The following is a 17,582-nucleotide window of genomic DNA, read 5'->3' on the forward strand; positions in this document are numbered from 1 at the left end:
TTGTGTTTTTCTATAGGCTAAAATAGAAAACAAAGAAAAAGATATAAAACTACACAGTATTTGTCAGGGGACACGGGGTAACGGGACATGGGGACAGGGACATCAGCACAAGGGACATGGGGCTAACACTGACACGGGGACAGGGACATTGGGACAGGGACACGAGGGACAGGGACACGGGGCTAACACTGACATGGGGACAGGGACACGGGGACAGGGACACGGGGCTAACACTGACACGGGGACAGGGACATTGGGACAGGGACACGGGGGACACGGGACACGGGGACAGGGACATGAGGACAAGGGTCACGGGGCTCTGTGTCAGGGTCACTGACATGGGGACAGGGACACGGGGACAGGGACACGGGGGACAGGGACACGGGGCTAACACTGACATGGGGGACAAGGACATGGGGACAGGGACATCAGGACAGGGACACAAGGGACAGGAACATGGGGACAGGGACACGGGGACAGAGACACGAGGGACAGGGACATGGGGCTAACACTGACAAGGGGACAAGGACATGGGGACAGGGACATGGGGGACAGGGGACACAGGGCTAACACTGACATGGGGACAGGGACATGGGGGACAGGGGACACAGGGCTAACACTGACATGGGGACAGGGACATGGGGGACAGGGACACTGGGCTAACAGGGACACAGGGACAGGGACACTGGGACAGGGACACGGGGCTAACACTGACACGAGGGACAGGGACATTGGGACAGGGACACGGGGACAGGGACACGGGGGACAGGGGACACGTGATACGGGAAGTACACGTGACACGGGGAGCACACGTGACACGGGACAAGCGACACGGGGGACAGGGGACACGGGAAGCGCACGTGACACGGGAAGCGCACGTGACACGGAGGGCACACGTGACACGGTGTACACGTGACGCGGGGCGCACACGTGAGGCGGGAGGAAGCGCGTGACGGGCCGGACGCACGTGACGCGGGCGGCGCCACGTGACCGCCGGTGTCCCCTCACCCTCACGTGTCGCAGGCTCGGCCCGGCCATGGCGGGCGCGGTGGCGGCCGCGGGCTCGGCCGAGCAGTTCCACAAGCTGCTGCAGTGCCCGGACAGGTGAGGGGACACTGCGGGGGGATCGTGTTCCTGTGCGCCCTGCCGGCGCTCCCGGCCCGCCCTGCCGTCCCGGTGTCACCGCCCTCGGTGCCATCCCGGTGTCACCTCCCCCGGTGTCACCTCCCTCGGTGCCATCCCGGGTTCCGCCTTCCGGTGTCCCCTCTCTGGGTCCCGTCCCTCGGTGCCATCCATAGGTGCCGTCCCAGTATCACCCCCGTGGGTGCCATCCCGGTGTCCCCTCTTTGGGTCCCCTCCCGGTGTCCCCTCCCGGTGTCCACTCTTTGGGTCCCATCCCGGTGTCCCATCCCGGTGTCCCCATCCCGGTGTCCCCATCCCGGTGTCCCATCCTGGTGTCCCCATCCCGGTGTCCCCTCTTTGGGTCCCATCCCGGTGTCCCATCCCGGTGTCCCATCCCGGTGTCCCCATCCCGGTGTCCCCATCCCGGTGTCCCCATCCCGGTGTCCCATCCCGGTGTCCCCTCTTTGGGTCCCATCCCGGTGTCCCATCCCGGTGTCCCCATCCCGGTGTCCCATCCCGGTGTCCCATCCCGGTGTCCCCTCTTTGGGTCCTATCCCGGTGTCCCCTCCCGGCTCCCCGCAGGGCACAGCTCGGCAGGGGCCGGTGCTGCCGCAGCGAGGGGAAGAGAAAAAAAAATCCCAAAATGGAGAAAAACCGAGCCCCAAAGTGCGCAAAGGCCGGGCTTAGGCCGGGTTCTGGCCCGGGTTAGGCCGGGTTCTGGCCTGGGTTAGGCCGGGTTTAGGCCGGGTTTAGGCTCGGCCTTTCCCAGCCCCTGTTCCCCCGGCTCGGCAGGCAGAGGGGCCGCCCTGCAGCAGCTCCTGCCGCAGGGAATTTGGGGCCAAATTGGGCGAATGGGCTGGAAAATTCTATAAAGCAGAGCTGCCCTGCCAGCTGGGATTGGCCTCCAGCTGCGGAAGGTGTCACCAAAACCGCCGGGACACTGCAGTGGGAGCAACAGTGACACTGCAGTGGGAGCAGCAGTGATATTGCAGTGGGAACAGCAGTGACACTTCAGTGGGAACAGCAGTGATATTGCAGTGGGAGCAGCAGTGATATTGCAGTGGGAACAGCAGTGACACTTCAGTGGGAACAGCAGTGACACTTTAGTGGGAACAGCAGTGACACTGCAGTGGGAACAGCAGTGACATTTCAGTGGGAACAGCAGTGACACTTTAGTGGGAACAGCAGTGACACTGCAGTGGGAACAGCAGTGACATTTCAGTGGGAACAGCAGTGACACTGCAGTGGGAACAGCAGTGACATTTCAGTGGGAACAGCAGTGACACTTCACTGGGAACTGCAGTGACATTGCAGTGGGAACAGCAGTGACATTTCAATGGGAACAGCAGTGACATTTCAGTGGGAACAGCAGTGACACTTCACTGGGAACAGCAGTGACACTTCAGTGGGAACAGCAGTGACACTTCACTGGGAACAGCAGTGACACTTCAGTGGGAACAGCAGTGACATTGCAGTGGGAACAGCAGTGACACTGCAGTGGGAACAGCAGTGACATTTCAGTGGGAACAGCAGTGAAATTGCAGTGGGAACAGCAGTGACACTGCAATGGGAACAGCAGTGACATTTCAATGGGAACAGCAGTGACACTGCAGTGGGAACAGCAGTGAAATTGCAGTGGGAACAGCAGTGACATTTCAATGAGAACAGCAGTGACACTTCAGTGGGAACAGCAGTGACACTGCAGTGGGAGCAGCAGTGACACTGCAGTGGGAACAGCAGTGACACTTCAGTGGGAACAGCATAATTTGGGTGTTCACTGACACAGAAGTGGCTCTGAATTATTCATCTCCTGCCAGGTTCTCATTAATCTGCACTTGTGCTCTGTGATTAATGTCAGGACTCTGCTTTTCCACAATCCCAGCCCGCTCTGGGACCTGCAAACCCATCCAGGGACACCCTGCACCGTGCCAGGCTGCTCCCAACCCCATCCAGCCTGTCCTGAGCAATCCCACTGCTTTTATTCCTTATTCCATGCACATGTCTAACTTTGGGAGGGAAGTGCTGCACTAAGCAGCTCTGCAATTACAGATTTACAGGTGATTAAAAGTGTGGTGGAATAGCAGCATCAGTTCTTAGAGACAGCAGAAGGAAATGCTGTTAAATGATGGTGCTGGGAAAAAGGAACAGAATTTCTTCCAGACTTGCAGCAGGACTTTTCCTCCTGGAATTGTCCCTCAGCTGGGTTATTTTGTGGGTTCATTGCAGAAGAAACTCATGTGCCCAAAGGAAAATGGCTTCAGGAACAAACACAAGATTTTAGGGTTATCTAAAAAAACCCACCAGTTATTTTCTCTTTGCCTTTGTCACAGAACATCCTTTGGTTTTTTTCTCTGAAGGAATTGATTATTTTATCCATGTTCTTGGACCCAAGATGAACTGATAATCCTGATAAATCTTCCTGTGAAAACAGCATTTGTAATTACCCACCAGTTTCACAGGATTTCTTGTTTCAGAAAATTATCATTCCTTGCCTCGAGTTTTCAGTAAGTTTGTGTTGTAGAATCAGTGTAAATCTTGATATTTAAAGAGAAAATTGGGGATTTGTCATAACCTTTTTGTCCCTGCCCTGTTTAATAGTGGAGCTCTTTTTTTTAACCTTGAGTGAATGCAGGGAACACTTTGTTTAGAAGTACTTAAATGCTTCATTTTGTAAGTCTTTATTTTTTATCTTTCTTAATGTTTTCAAGTACTCTGTTTTTTTTAAGGTGAAATTGAAGTGCTCAGCAAGCAGTTCAGTTGCAAAATCTGAATTGTTCTGTGAATGAGTTTTAAAAACAAAAAACCAAAACAACTCCAAAACCCCTTGTGCAAATGAATTTAAAATATGTTCTTCCAGAAGATAAAAATGAATATATTGCAACTGGATGTTGTTAAGGAAGGACCAGGCTCTGGTGGGAAGAGGATGAAATAATCCTGTGATGATTTGTCCCCTGCTTGTCCTGAGGTCTATCCCTGTGGCCAGGTGTGTCCTGCTGTGGGCACAGACTTAAACTGATGATTAGGGAGAAAAAGAGAAGTTGTTGTATTGTTTTTCTGCCAGATTTTTCTAGAGTTTCACTGGAAAACCGAGTTTGTGAAAGCATCCAGGGTTTGTGATCAGGTCACAGGAACTGCTCCAGCAGGGACCTTGTGCTGCCCATGCAGCTGTTACAATGAATTTCCATCATTTAGGAATAAAATACATGAAGTATTTATATAAAATGTATAAAATATAAATATATATAAACTACATGAAGGCTGCTGTGGTATGGGGAACTTGATTTCTCTATTTTTCTAAGTAAATTAATACTAGTACATTGTATTTTTAATTCTTTTTTCCCATTGATTTGGTGGGCTTGACCTCTGCAAAGATGGAGAACAGAATTGAAAATTCCAATAGCTTGTCACCGCTGTCATCCCAGATGTTTAGACCCAGTGTGATGGGATTTCTGCTCACACCTTTAAATGCTGTGTAGAACCAATCCCAAACATCCCGTAAAACCTGGAATAAGAAGCTGGAGGTAATGAGAGCAGAAAAACAACATTGCAGTGTGGCAGGTTTTGTACTGCATCGCCTCAGCAGTGCTGCCTGGGCTGGGAATGTTCCCTGGGAAGGGAGAACTCCTGGCTGTGCTTTCAAGGGTTTTTTAATCTCAGGTGGTGCCTCAGCTTTGGCTTTTCTATTTTCAGTTCTGTGCTGTTTTGGTGTGTGGGTCTGGGGTTTACATCAGGGGATGCTGAGCTCTGTGCACAGAGCAGGGAGACAAAACAATTCCTGCTCCAGCTGGGCACCAAATGATCCAAATCTCAGCCCAGGAGCACAAACATCGTGGGCTGGAGAGAGAAAAACAAGCAGGGTGGGACTGCCTGGGCTGAAGCTGGAATGGGACAATGAACTCCAAGGTGCCAATGGAGCAGAACTGATCCCAGGGAGAGCCCCCGGGAGCGCTCGTGCATTTTGGGGCCATTTTGGTTCATTTGGGTGCAGCCCTGGCTGGGCTCTGGTGCTGCCCAAGGTGGATCCATGAGGAGATCCTGGAATAAATCCCTGCTTTATTCTGTAACTCTGCCCAGCCTCTGCTCCAGGGCAGCCTCACAGGAAGGTGGTGGGGTGGCTTTTTATGGAGTGCCCATCCCTGGAGTGTCCAAGGAATTCCTGGAGGTGGCACTCAGGGCTCTGGGGTGTCGGGCCCCTGGAGGCCTTTGCCAGGCTCAGTGATTCCATGATCCTGGTGGCTGTGGCAGCTGTCCCCAGCAGTGCTGTTTGTCCCCAGGTCCCTGGTGGTGGTGCACTTCTGGGCGCCGTGGGCTCCGCAGTGCGCGCAGATGAACGAGGTGATGGCAGCGCTGGCACGGGAGCACAGCCAGGTCAGCTTCGTGCAGGTGAGGCACAGCAGTCCTGCAGCCAGGGCCAGGAAGGGGAAATGTTCCAAAATGGGATGGGGAGATGCTCCAGAATGGGGGGAGGTTCCTCTTGGGGTGCCTGTATGGCCTCACATTTCAGATGTCCCTCTCACATCTGTTATCCCAGAGGTGCTGCTGCCCCCAGGGATGGCTCAGAGAGGGAGTCCTGGAATGCTTTGGGTGGGAAGGGACCTCAAAGCCCATCCAATGTCATCCCAGAGGTGCTGCTGCCCTCAGGGATGGCTCAGAGCGGGAATCCTGGAATGCTTTGGGTGGGAAAGGACCTCAAAGCCCATCCAGTGTCATCCCAGAGGTGCTGCTACCCTCAGAGATGGCTCAGAGAGGGAATCCTGGAATGCTTTGGGTGGGAAAGGACCTCAAAGCACATACAGTGTCATCCCAGAGGTGCTGCTGCCCTCAGGGATGGCTCAGAGAAGGAATCCTGATATGCTTTGGGTGGGAAGGGACCTCAGAGCACACCCAGTGCCACCCCTGCCATGGGCAGGGACACCTCCCACTGTCCCAGGGTGTCCAGCCTTGGAGATGTCCCTGGGATCTCAGGATTCCCAGAGGGTTCCCGTGGCACTCAAATGACCCTTCAGGAAGGTGAATTCAGCCCCTGCAATGTTGTCACTCTGCTTTGTGAGGCCCTCTGCACATCCCACTGGGATCCAGGGCAAGGAAAAAGGAATTCGCTTCATCCACGTGCTGTTGGTTTTTAAACCAAATCTCTCTGGTTAATGAGACACTTGTGGGATGAGGAGGGCAGGGAGCAGTGGAGCAGCCAGCTGTGTGTGAGTATTTTAATGTGATTTTTACAGCCTTTAGGATGTGTGTATGGGTTTTTTTAATGATTCCTCTCAGTTGGTATTTGTAAAACAGAACAGAATTATTTTAATGGTATTTTATGACTTAGGGCTTCAAAGGACTAATTTTCAACATACTGCAAATTCAAGATGCTTAAATTTATCTAGAGTTTAGTAGCTTTTACTCAGCCCAACAAAATCTGGAATCTCTCAGTTGCCTTTTTATTATTCCTATATCATTTATTTATGACCTTTATTATTCAGCTGTAATTTATTTTTTAATAAGGAGATTCCAAAGTTATCCAGGACCGTAAAACCAAGACAGTGGCACATCCTTTCCCCAACTTCTCTCCTCCCTGTAATATTAATATTACTGGTGTTCTTGCTTAGAGAACCTAAGAAATTTACTGATGTTTTACTGATTTTACTGACACATTTTGGAGGGAGGAGCTCCTCAAGAGGAATATATTTGATTTTGGCAGTTCTTGATGGGATTTTTGTGTTGCAGAATATCCACCCTGCCTTTGAATTGGCAAACACCTGTGTTCACATCCCAAAACACAAACAACATTTTGGGAAGCTGTGCCAATAAGAGCAAGTTCCTGAAATATGAAATGAAATCTGTTCTGTGTTATCTAGAACATAAATATCCAAGCAGGAAATTTTGCTGGGAAGGAAAATGAGTATTAGAGGTGGAAGTCATCATTTGCCCCTGGAGAAAGAATCAATAATTGGAATTATCTATTCCCTTTCAATTATGTATAAGCTTTCAGTTCATTTTCAGTAAATGGAAGCTTTCATTTTCTAGCTGTAGTTTCTCAGCTGATTCTGCTGGAGTGGTGATCTGCAGGAGGAGGCTGGGGCTCAGTTTTGGCGCTCCTGCTTTGCCTCTCTAATTAGTGGGTTCATTTAGAGCCTGTGTGGCTGGAGCAGCTCAAAGCTGAGCCAGGGCAGATAAATTTTCATGGCAAATCCCTGTGTGATGAAGGAGGGAGCAGTGAGCCCAGGCTGGGCACTCAGCAGCCTTGCAGGAGTTAAAAATCAAGTTCAGCTGAAGGAACACCTCCTTTTTCCCTCCTCATTTGCAGGGGGCTGCAGATGTCAGGGGTGATGTAGAGCCCCCCAAAGGGGCACAAAAGCACCTCTGTGATGGTGACAGAACTGGGGGCAGTGATTTATGGATTCCAATATAGCAGGAGCTGCACAGCATTGAGAATTTACTAGGTCAGGAGTGCACCAAAAATTTTATTCGCAGCCTCCGGGCGTCTTTTGAAATGTGCAACAAAATAAAAACCTCTGAACCTGTTTTGACACCGTGGAGGTTCAGTGGTGCCACGGCAGCCCAGAGAGTCTCATTTAAATGCAAATGTCTCACAGGCTTCAGCAGCAGATCCTGTTTAAATGTATAAAATGCCAGGGAGAACATTCCAGGATTGACACTCACAGTGAAACTTTAAAGAAGATTATGAAAATAATCCTTTTTTTTTCCTTATGGTTTGGTTTTTAGCTGGAAGCTGAGGCTGTGCCTGAAGTGTCTGAAAAATATGGAATTAGTTCTGTTCCAACGTTCTTGTTCTTTAAGGTAAGAGGAAATGGGTTTAAGAGGAAATGAATTTAAGAAAAGTGGATTTAAGAGAAAATAGAATCCATGTGGACTCTTTAATACTTACACTTTTTAATACTCTACCAGAACCTTAGGAGCTTTCTCATTGAGGAAACACCTCTGTAACTGATTGAAATCTACCCATTGGAACCTAAAAATAGATATAGAAATGGTTTTTGCACTTTATATGGAATAGTTCAAGGCTTCCTTAAGTGCTTCGGGATTCATACGTAGTTTTTATTTCACTTGTTGTACTTGGGTCAAAAGATTTACAGCAACTTTTCTTTGTCTTGTAGTTGGGAAAAAACCCAGGTAAATATGGTAATAACAGAAATAACAATTCTGTTTGGGTGCTGTTTGCCTGTTATGATAAGATTGATAACATTTTCTTGAATAATTATTTCTAGAGGCTGATGCCTTGGAGTGGCTGCCTAGAGCAAAGGCTAGACAAGGTTAAGAGGATAAAGTGGGTATTTATTAAAGGCCTTCCATAGCTACATATAAAAAGAACTAAATATAATATATTTTCTATATTGTATGTAATCTTGGGCAGTCAGAAGCCACCCAAGGTGGACCATGGTCAGGAGTTTTTCAGGCAGATATAAGTTTTTTCTATTTACACATCAGGGGTTAATCCTCCAATTACAGCTTCAGGTAATGAAGTTATTTACCCCCAGTTTGCTCCTCCCCAACTCACTTTTGTTTATACTTGTCAGGGCTTGAGGTTGTAGGGTGTCCTTGAGTTTCGGGCATGGAGGAATTGTTTAGTCTGACCAAAATGTGAAGTAACTAATCCTTTGTATGGAGTAACTAACACTTTGTAACTAACACTTTGTATGGAGTTCAGAGTTAGGCACTCATGCAGCACAGGATCTGAGAACCGACGTCTCCCTGCTCTTTTAAAAGTTCTGAAGTTTTTTTAAAAGTTTTAGAGTTCTTTTAAAAGTTTTAGAGTTCTTTTAAAAGTTTTAGAGTTCTTTTAAAAGTCTTCTATGCCTTCTGATGTTGACATATTTCTACTGTGGTTCTCACGCACGTTCACGTAAATAATGATGGTTTTACGTTCTTTGTGAGAAGAGAGAATTGATGGACTGTTGGTTTGACCAGTGTGGTTAGAGAAGTAACAATTTGATCCTCCAATCCACTGCCACTTCTAGAATTCTGTGTCTCGCCAGGTCAGAAATTAAACTTCCTCTTTTCCCTGGTTTATATCTGGAGGTGCGTGTGAGTTATTTCGCGTCGTAGCGCGACAAACCAGAGGAGCGCAATCGCCGAGGCGGCATTGCCAGCCGGGAGCGCAGCCCCTGCCCAGTCAGCCGGGCTGGGCTTTGCTGTGCCTTTAGGCTGGGCTGAAGGTGCGTTTGTGTCCCCGCAGAACTCGCAGAAGGTGGACAGGCTGGACGGGGCGCACGCGCCCGAGCTGACGCAGAAGGTGCAGCGGCACGCGGCCGGCGCTGCGCCCGCAGCACCCGCGCAGGAGCAGCTGCACGCCCGCCTCAGCAGGCTGGTCAACGCCGCTCCCTGCATGCTCTTCATGAAGGGCTCGCCCAAGGAGCCCCGCTGCGGTGAGCTCTGCCTCCACGTGGTTCTAAAGTGTTTGCTTTTAAAAGCTTTCTATGCCTTGTGACGTTTACGTATTTCTACTTCAGTTCTCACTCGCTGTTCATGTAAATAATGATTGTTTGCATCCTTCTCTGTGGGAGGAGAGAATTGATGGGCTGTTGGTTTGACCAGGGTGGTTGGAGAGGTGGCACTTCCATCCTCCAATCCACAGTCACCTTTAGAATTCTGTACACTGCAAGGTCAGAAATTAAACTTCCTCTTTTCCCTCTTTTATATCTTAAGGTGTGCGTGAGTTATTTCGTGTCATAGCACGACAAATATAATATAAAATAATGTAATATAGTGTAATGTAATAGAATGTAATGTAGTATAATAGTTTCATTGTAATATAATGTAATAATGTAATTATATATAATATAACAATATAATAATATATAATATATATACTATACTATACTATAATATAATATAATATAATATAATATAATATAATATAATATAATATAATATAATATAATATAATTTTATTGTGTATAATAATACAATAATATAATAATATATAAATATATATTTATATAAATATATATTTATGGTAATATATATAATGTATAATATGTATACTATAATGTATGCTGTAATATATATAATAATTTATATAATAGAATATAGATGCAGTATATTATAATAAATATTATAAACATATAATATTTATGTATTTATATGTTAAATATAAAAATATATTTAATATTTATCTATTAAACATCTCTATAATAAATACATAATATTTACAGTACTACAGCATTAATATTTATCCTATTATTACGCCTCTATCACAACATTACTATTTACTTTATGACCATTTAAACCACAGCACATTCTGTGTGTGTGTGCCGTGCTGAGTGCCCCAGTGCTCACAGCGGTGCTGCAATCCCATTTCATCCCTGCAGGCTTCAGCAGGCAGATGGTGCAGCTCCTGCAGCAGCACGGCGTGGCCTTCAGCACCTTCGACGTCTTCTCGGACGAGGAGGTGCGCCAGGGCCTCAAGGCCTTCTCCAACTGGCCCACCTACCCTCAGCTCTACGTGCGTGGGGAGCTCGTCGGGGGCCTGGACGTCGTCAAGGTGCGCGCTTGCATTTCTCACCTTCGCCTGGCCATGGTTGCATTTCTCACCTTTGCCTGGCTGTGCTTGCGTTTCTCACCTTCGCCTGGCTGTGCTTGCATTTCTCACCTTTGCTTGGCCGTGCTTGCATTTCTCACCTTTGCCTGGCCGTGCTTGCATTTCTCACCTTCCCCTGGCCATGGTTGCATTTCTCACCTTTGCCTTGCCACAGTTGCATTTCCCACCTTTCGCTTTGCCATGGTTACATTTCTCACCTTTGGCCTTGCTGTGCTTCCATTTCTTACCTTTCACCTTACCACGGTTGCATTTCTCACCTTCTCCTTGCCACGGTTGCATTTCTCACCTTTTGACTGGCCACCGTTGCATTTCTCACCTTTGCCTTGCTCTGGTTGCATTTCTCTCCTTTCGCCTTGTACAGATTGCATTTCTCTCCTTTTGCCTGGCTGCGGTTGCATTTCTCACTTTTTCCCTTGCCACGGTTGTATTTCTCACCTTTGGCCTTGCCGCAGTTGCATTTTTCACTTTTCCCCTTGCCATGTTTGCATTTCTCACTTTTCCCCTGGCCACCGTTGCATTTCTCACCTTTGCCTTGCTGTGGTTGCATTTCTCTCCTTTCGCCTTGTACAGATTGCATTTCTCTCCTTTTGCCTGGCTGCGGTTGCATTTCTCACTTTTTCCCTTGCCGTGGTTGCATTTCTCACCTTTCCTCTGGCCATGTTTGCATTCCTCACCTTTGGCCTTGCCACGGTTGCATTTCTCACCTTTGCCTTGCCACAGGTGTCTGTTTCTCTCTTTCCCCACCTCATTTTTGTTCCCCCCATTTCCCAGGAGCTGGCGGCGTCAGGAGAGCTGGACACGATCTGCCCCAAGGGCCAGAAGCTGGAGGACAGGTGGGGCAATTATTGCAAATTTTGAGTTTTTTCTGTGTTCATGCAGGGAAAACTCCCTGCTTTATCCTGCTGGGAAATTCCTGCTTCAGCAGAATTGCCTCAAAAATCTATTTACTCACAGAATTCCTGCCGTTTTTCAAGTTTTTTTGGAGTTTGTACATCTAAATCAAAGAATCTTCACTTATATTTGTGGCTTAATTTCTGCTTGTTGCAAGAATGTATCTGTTTCTATATTTATGTATCTATTTATGCATTTCTGTGTCTTTATCTATTTATATATCTCCATGTATCTATATATTTATAAATATGTCTTGCTATATTTATATATCCATATTTATAAATTTATATATTTATATATATAGAACAATCTGTATATTTGTAAATATATCAGTATTTCTATATTTCTATTTCTATATCTATATAGATCCACTTATATACTTAGATATCTCTATATATATCTACTTATATATTTATATATCTACATATATCTACTTATATATTTACTTATATACTTATATATCTATGGATATACTTATATATCTACTTATATATTTATATATCTACTTATTTATATATCTGTATCTATAGGTGGCTATATAGACATATATTCCTTCTTGCCTCTCTTAAACAATTTATTCTTAAAAAATAATGGGGAAAATCATCTTTTTAAGCTTTTTCCAGCTTTATTTGCCACAGATTTCCCATCTCAGGTGTCACTGGCGGGAATCGCTGCCTGCTTCTTCTCTCTGCTCAGTGCAGAAATAATTTAATTAATCCCATTTCAAAGTGGTGATAAATAATAATCCCACCATTCTAAATTCTAGGGATGAATTAATTCCTAATTAATTCCTTCCAAATTTACCCTGAGGCTTGGGTTACTTCACTTTGAAATTGTTTCACTGAATTTCACCCCAGTTAATGCTTTTAGCAGAGATTAAATTGCAGATTAAGATGAGGTGGGCACATCTTCAAAAACTTTGTTTTGGTGGCCTTTAAAATCTTATTTTTTAAAACCTTTTAGCCCATTCCTGTGCTTTTTAAGGAGTTTATTTGGGGTGATAACCAAAGTATTTAATGTCTTTTTCTAGGCTTAAATCCTTGATAAACAAAGCTCCTGTGATGCTCTTTATGAAGGGAAACAAACAGGTAATGTGGAGTGTTCCAGAAAATATTGAATTTTTACCTTGTTCTTCCTTAATTCAAAGCAGTGCTGCTGCAGAAGTTATTTATCTTTTTATTTGGGGCTTCTATAAACCATGGAACAGCCCTGGTTTTTATTAATATATTATTAAGATAAAAATATTTTAATATAAGATATATTCTTAATATAAAATATATTAATATATTAATATAAATATTTATAGAAATATCTAATGCTTAGATATTATAATACATATCTATAATATAATATATCTAAAATATTAGATATATCTATAGTACCTATTAATATCTAACAGTTGCTGTGTGTTTTTTGTCTTCATGTGAAGAGTTTGCAGAGGATATGAATTATTAATTCATTATCATTCAAATTTTAATTAATTTATGGTGAAATTAATGATAATTAAATTAATTATAATTGATAATAAATATAACAAGTTGCTGTTCTTGTTTATTATAGTTTATTATGGTGAATCCAGAGCAGTGATGCCTCAAAATAAAGCAGATTTATTCCATAAATCCATAAAAACCAGGAGATAAAGGATGGAAAAGGGATTAAGGAGTGGCTCATCCAGCAAAAAATTGGGAATTGTTGTAGTCAGCTGGAATTCCATGGATTAAAAATTATTTAATATCTGTATTTTATATTTTTAGATGGCAAAGTGTGGCTTCAGCAAACAAATCATAGAAATCATGAATAACACTGGGTAGGTAACAGGTTGGATTTTGGGAGGAAAGTTTTAGGTTAAAATCTGCATTTTAGGGAAAATATATGAGAAAATGTGAATATAAATATAAATATAAACATTAAAACCAATATAAAATATTGTTTTTTATGTTTAAAGAGGATTTCAAACAGTTGAAGGGTTTCCTGAGAACTTTAATGAAGTTTTTTGAGAATTTTGAGGGGTTCTGTCAGAATTTAGAGGAATTTTTGAGGGCTCTTTGAACATTTTTTGAGCCTTTTTGGTGAGAATTTTGCAGAATTTTTGAAGAATTTTGAGTGTTTTTTAAAGATTTTGGGGTTTCTCTGCGAGAATTTTCAGGGTTTTTTGGGGGAATTTTGAGGATATTTGTGAGAATTTTGAGAGGTTTTGAAAATTTTTAGGGTTTTTAAAAAACCTTGAGGTTTTGAGAGTTTTGAAGGTTTAAAAAAATCTTGAGGTTTTAGACCTTTGAGGGTTTTTCTTAGAATTTTGAGGGATTTTTGAGAACATTGAGGGGTTTTTTTATAATTTTGAGGATTTTTTGAGAACTTTGCAGGTTTTTTCCACCATTTTATGAGTTCTTTAAAAATCTTGAGGTTTTAGAACATTGAGGGTTTTTTTTAGACTTCTGAGGAGTTTTTGAGAACATTGAGGTTTTTTTATATCTTTGAGAGTTTTTTTTCCAATAATTTATTGGGGTTTTTTTTAATATTGAAGTTTTAGCATGAACTTTGAGGGTTTTTTTGAGAACTTTGAGGACTTTCTGAGAACTCTGTGAGGTTTTTCCAGCATTTTTTTGATTTTTAAAAACCTTGAGGTTTTAGAAACTTTCAGGGGGATTTTTGGTGTTTTTTGTGAGAATTTTGAGCCGTTTCTTTACAAATGTTGCGGGGTTTTGTTGTTTTTTGAGCATTTCTTCCCAGCTGCAGTGTGAATAATGTGAATATTCCGTTTTTTCCCTTTTTCCAGCGTGGATTACGAGACCTTTGACATCCTGGAGGACGAGGAGGTAACAGAACCTCCCCATCCCTGTGGGTCCCTCCTCCCGCTGCCTTTTCCAGAGGCAGAATTCCCAAACAATAACTCCCAAATAATTCTCCTTGGCCTTTCCAGGTGCGCCAGGGGCTGAAATCCTTTTCCAACTGGCCCACATACCCCCAGCTGTACGTCAAGGGGGAGCTGGTGGGGGGGCTGGACATCGTCAAGGTAGGAGCTGCATTTCTTTGCAAGAAAAACTCCATTTATTGTGCCTAAAAACTCCATTTTTTGCATTTAAAAATTCCTTTTTTTTTGCACCTGAAAACTCTTATTTATTTCACATAAAAATTCCATTTATTGCATTTAAAAATTCCATTTATTTATAAAAACTAAACTGCTGGAATCCCCTTGGATAATCCCAAGGAATCCATCCCTTTCTCTCTTGCAGGAGCTGAAGGAGAGCGGGGAGCTGCTGCCTGTGCTGAAGGGGGAGAATTGATGGGGAGGAATCAGTGGGAAGAGAAATCCCTGGAGCAGCCTGAGATTCTCCTGGAGAAACACAACTTCAGCCCTGAGGAGCATCAGGAGGGCAAGCAGCCAGGAAATACAAATATTCCGTGTGAAAAGGGGTTTTTGGGGACACAAAGAGGTCAATTAAAATTCACTGCTCCAGGATTTCTGGTGTTGGGGTTTCATTGTTTGCACCCCTGTCCGTCCCAGAATTACTGAAGGTGAAATTGGAACTTGCTTTTTTTTGGGCTCAGCTCTGATTAGGGGAATATTAATGAAGCACCATCTCTTCCTACCCCCAATAATTGTTTCCATGTCTAATGAACAAGGAAAACAATTTGGGAACCTTCACCTTAGGGAGTTTTTAATGACCTGCAGCTCTGGCCTCTGCAAACTCATTAAGTGGGTGCACTGTTGCTGTTGTGGGGTGCTCAGTCACAGCTCTGGGGGTTTGGGAATGTTCCAGAGGTTTTGGGAGTGCTGGTGGATCCCTGGGGATCCTTCAGGGACCTGGAAAGGTTTCCTGGGCTGCTCCAGGGATCCTTCAGGGCTGGATCCAGGGGATTTCACACCTGGGTCTGGGTGAATTCCCAAAATCCTTGCTGGGGGGAGTCAGGACTGACCTTCCCAGGTCTCTTTTTCCTGGAAAAAGAGCTGGAGGTGAGGTGCAGACCTTCAGGCAGCAGCTTGGAAGGTTTGGGGAGCAACTTTGGGGCTTTTTTCCCCAAATTCTAAATACAAGCCAAGTCTCAGAACCTAAACCAAATCTTAAGCTTAAACCAAATGTTAAGCTTATCCCAACCTGGAGAAGGTTGGCAGCAGGGAAGCAGCTCCTTCCATGTGTTAGAGGATTCCTAGGGATAGATATTTAATTTTCTAGGATTAGTTTTAATAATTGCTATCAAATATGTGTTATAACTTTAAACCCGATTTTAATTGCTCTGAAAAAAAAAAATGCTTGTCATGAAAACAAGCCTTAATTAATCCTCTTAAGTGAATTGCAAATGCATTCAGGTAGTTGTCAGTAGGAAGAAAATAATTTATTACAGCAAAACGTAGCACCCCTGTGGTGAAATAAGGAGTTAGAAGCTTTAATTAAATACTAAATACCAAATGCTATTTAGTTTTCCTTCAGAATTCAGTGTAGTGGAATTTATTTGGGGTTTATGGAGTCCTGTTAATGGATTTACAGACGTGCAACAGAGCAGCAGTTGAATAGCAGGGAATAGCAGTTGATTCCTGACAATCTGTATTTTTATTTATTCTAGTATATTGGGAAGGAATTGGATATTGGGAAGGAATTGGATATTGGGAAGGAATTGTTGCCTGGCACAGGGTGCCCAGAGCAGCTGTGGGTGCAGTTAGATCCTCCTTGTCTGTATTTCCCTCCTTATTTTGCAACATTTCCCTTGTTTGTCCCATTTCAGCTGGATTATTTTCCCCTGCTGTTTAATGTTGGGATATTAGGAAAAAAATTCCAAAACCCAATCTATTCCTGAGGATGATGAAGAGAGGAGCAGCCAGTGATTAAACCCTCTGTGCTACTAAATGTATTAAATAATTGTCACCTCCCAGGTGCTGGGATAAGGAATTCCTTCCAAACTCCATAAAATATTCCAGGTTTGAAAGGGAAATGTCACCTGGCTGAGATCAGGGATGCAATCAATTCCTGGGATTTCAATTAAAAATTCACCTGGCTGCATGTGAACACTGATTGAGGGCTTCTGCTGGGCCAAGGAGAAATTGGGGTTAGACAATGGTTTTAATTAGGGGGGGTAGTTCATGGGGAGATTTGGGTTCGTAATTTTAATTAGGGGGGGCATTTAATGGAGAAATTGGGGTTAGTCAGTGATTTTAATTAGGGGGGTATTTCTTGGGGAGTGATCAGGATTTCATTTCATGGGGCTGAGACCAAAGGGGGGCAAGCAGGGACTTGTTTGTCCTTCAAGGTGTAGTTGCAGGGATCAGGTCCAGATGGGATTTGGGGGATTTGTAGGACAGTTGGGTGACATGGGGTTAAAGGAGCAGTTTTGGGGTTAGAGGAGCAGTTTGGGGTTAGAGGAGCAGTTTGGGGTTAAAGGAGCTGGTTTGGGGTTAGAGGAGCAGTTTTGGGGTTAGAGGAGCAGTTTGGGGTTAGAGGAGCAGTTTGGGATTAGAGGAGCTGGTTTGGGGTTAGAGGAGCAGTTTGGGGTTAGAGGAGCAGTTTGGGGTTAGAGGAGCAGTTTGGGATTAGAGGAGCAGGTTTGGGGTTAGAGGAGCAGTTTTGGGGTTAGAGGAGCAGTTTTGGGGTTAGAGGAGCAGTTTGGGGTTAGAGGGTTAAAGGAGCAGCTTTGGCCCGTGCCGGGACTCCCTCAGCCCGGCGGTGTCCCCGGGCTGTGCCCGCTGTCACTCGGGGCCGGTCCCTGTCCCCATCCCTCCTGTCCCACGGGCCGGGCAGCAGAATCCCCCGGGCCGGGGAAACGCCGGGAACGGAGCTGGAAAATCCCGGAGCGCGGGACGGAGATGTCAGCGCAGCCCTGGGATCCTCCGTGGGACACCCGAACCCGCTGCTGCTCCGGGGCCCCCAGAGCCTTCTGCCATCCGCAATTCCCGGTATCCATCCCGCAATTCCCGGTGTCCATCCCGCAATTCCCGGTGTCAATCCCGCAATTCCCGGGTTGGGGATGAGCGGCTTCTCCCGTGCCAGAGGTGCCCCTGTCCCGGCTGGAGCCTCCGGAGGGA

At 45.1% G+C, this 17,582-nt stretch overlaps 1 protein-coding gene across 1 annotated transcript; it reads left to right on the forward strand.

Moving 5' to 3' along the window:
* The first annotated feature begins 967 nt into the window (after window positions 1-967).
* On the forward strand, window positions 968-15,026 carry GLRX3 (glutaredoxin 3). Its single transcript, NM_001245368.2, is given in 11 exon segments — window positions 968-1,104; window positions 5,397-5,505; window positions 7,840-7,914; window positions 9,311-9,500; window positions 10,446-10,618; window positions 11,447-11,508; window positions 12,597-12,654; window positions 13,321-13,373; window positions 14,343-14,382; window positions 14,487-14,579; window positions 14,800-15,026. Coding segments are annotated over 11 exon segments (972 nt in total). The 5' UTR covers window positions 968-1,036; the 3' UTR covers window positions 14,851-15,026.
* Window positions 15,027-17,582: the final 2,556 nt, after the last annotated feature.

The sequence above is a fragment of the Taeniopygia guttata genome, chromosome 6 (genome assembly GCF_048771995.1).
Source record: "Taeniopygia guttata chromosome 6, bTaeGut7.mat, whole genome shotgun sequence".
Lineage (NCBI taxonomy): Eukaryota > Metazoa > Chordata > Aves > Passeriformes > Estrildidae > Taeniopygia > Taeniopygia guttata.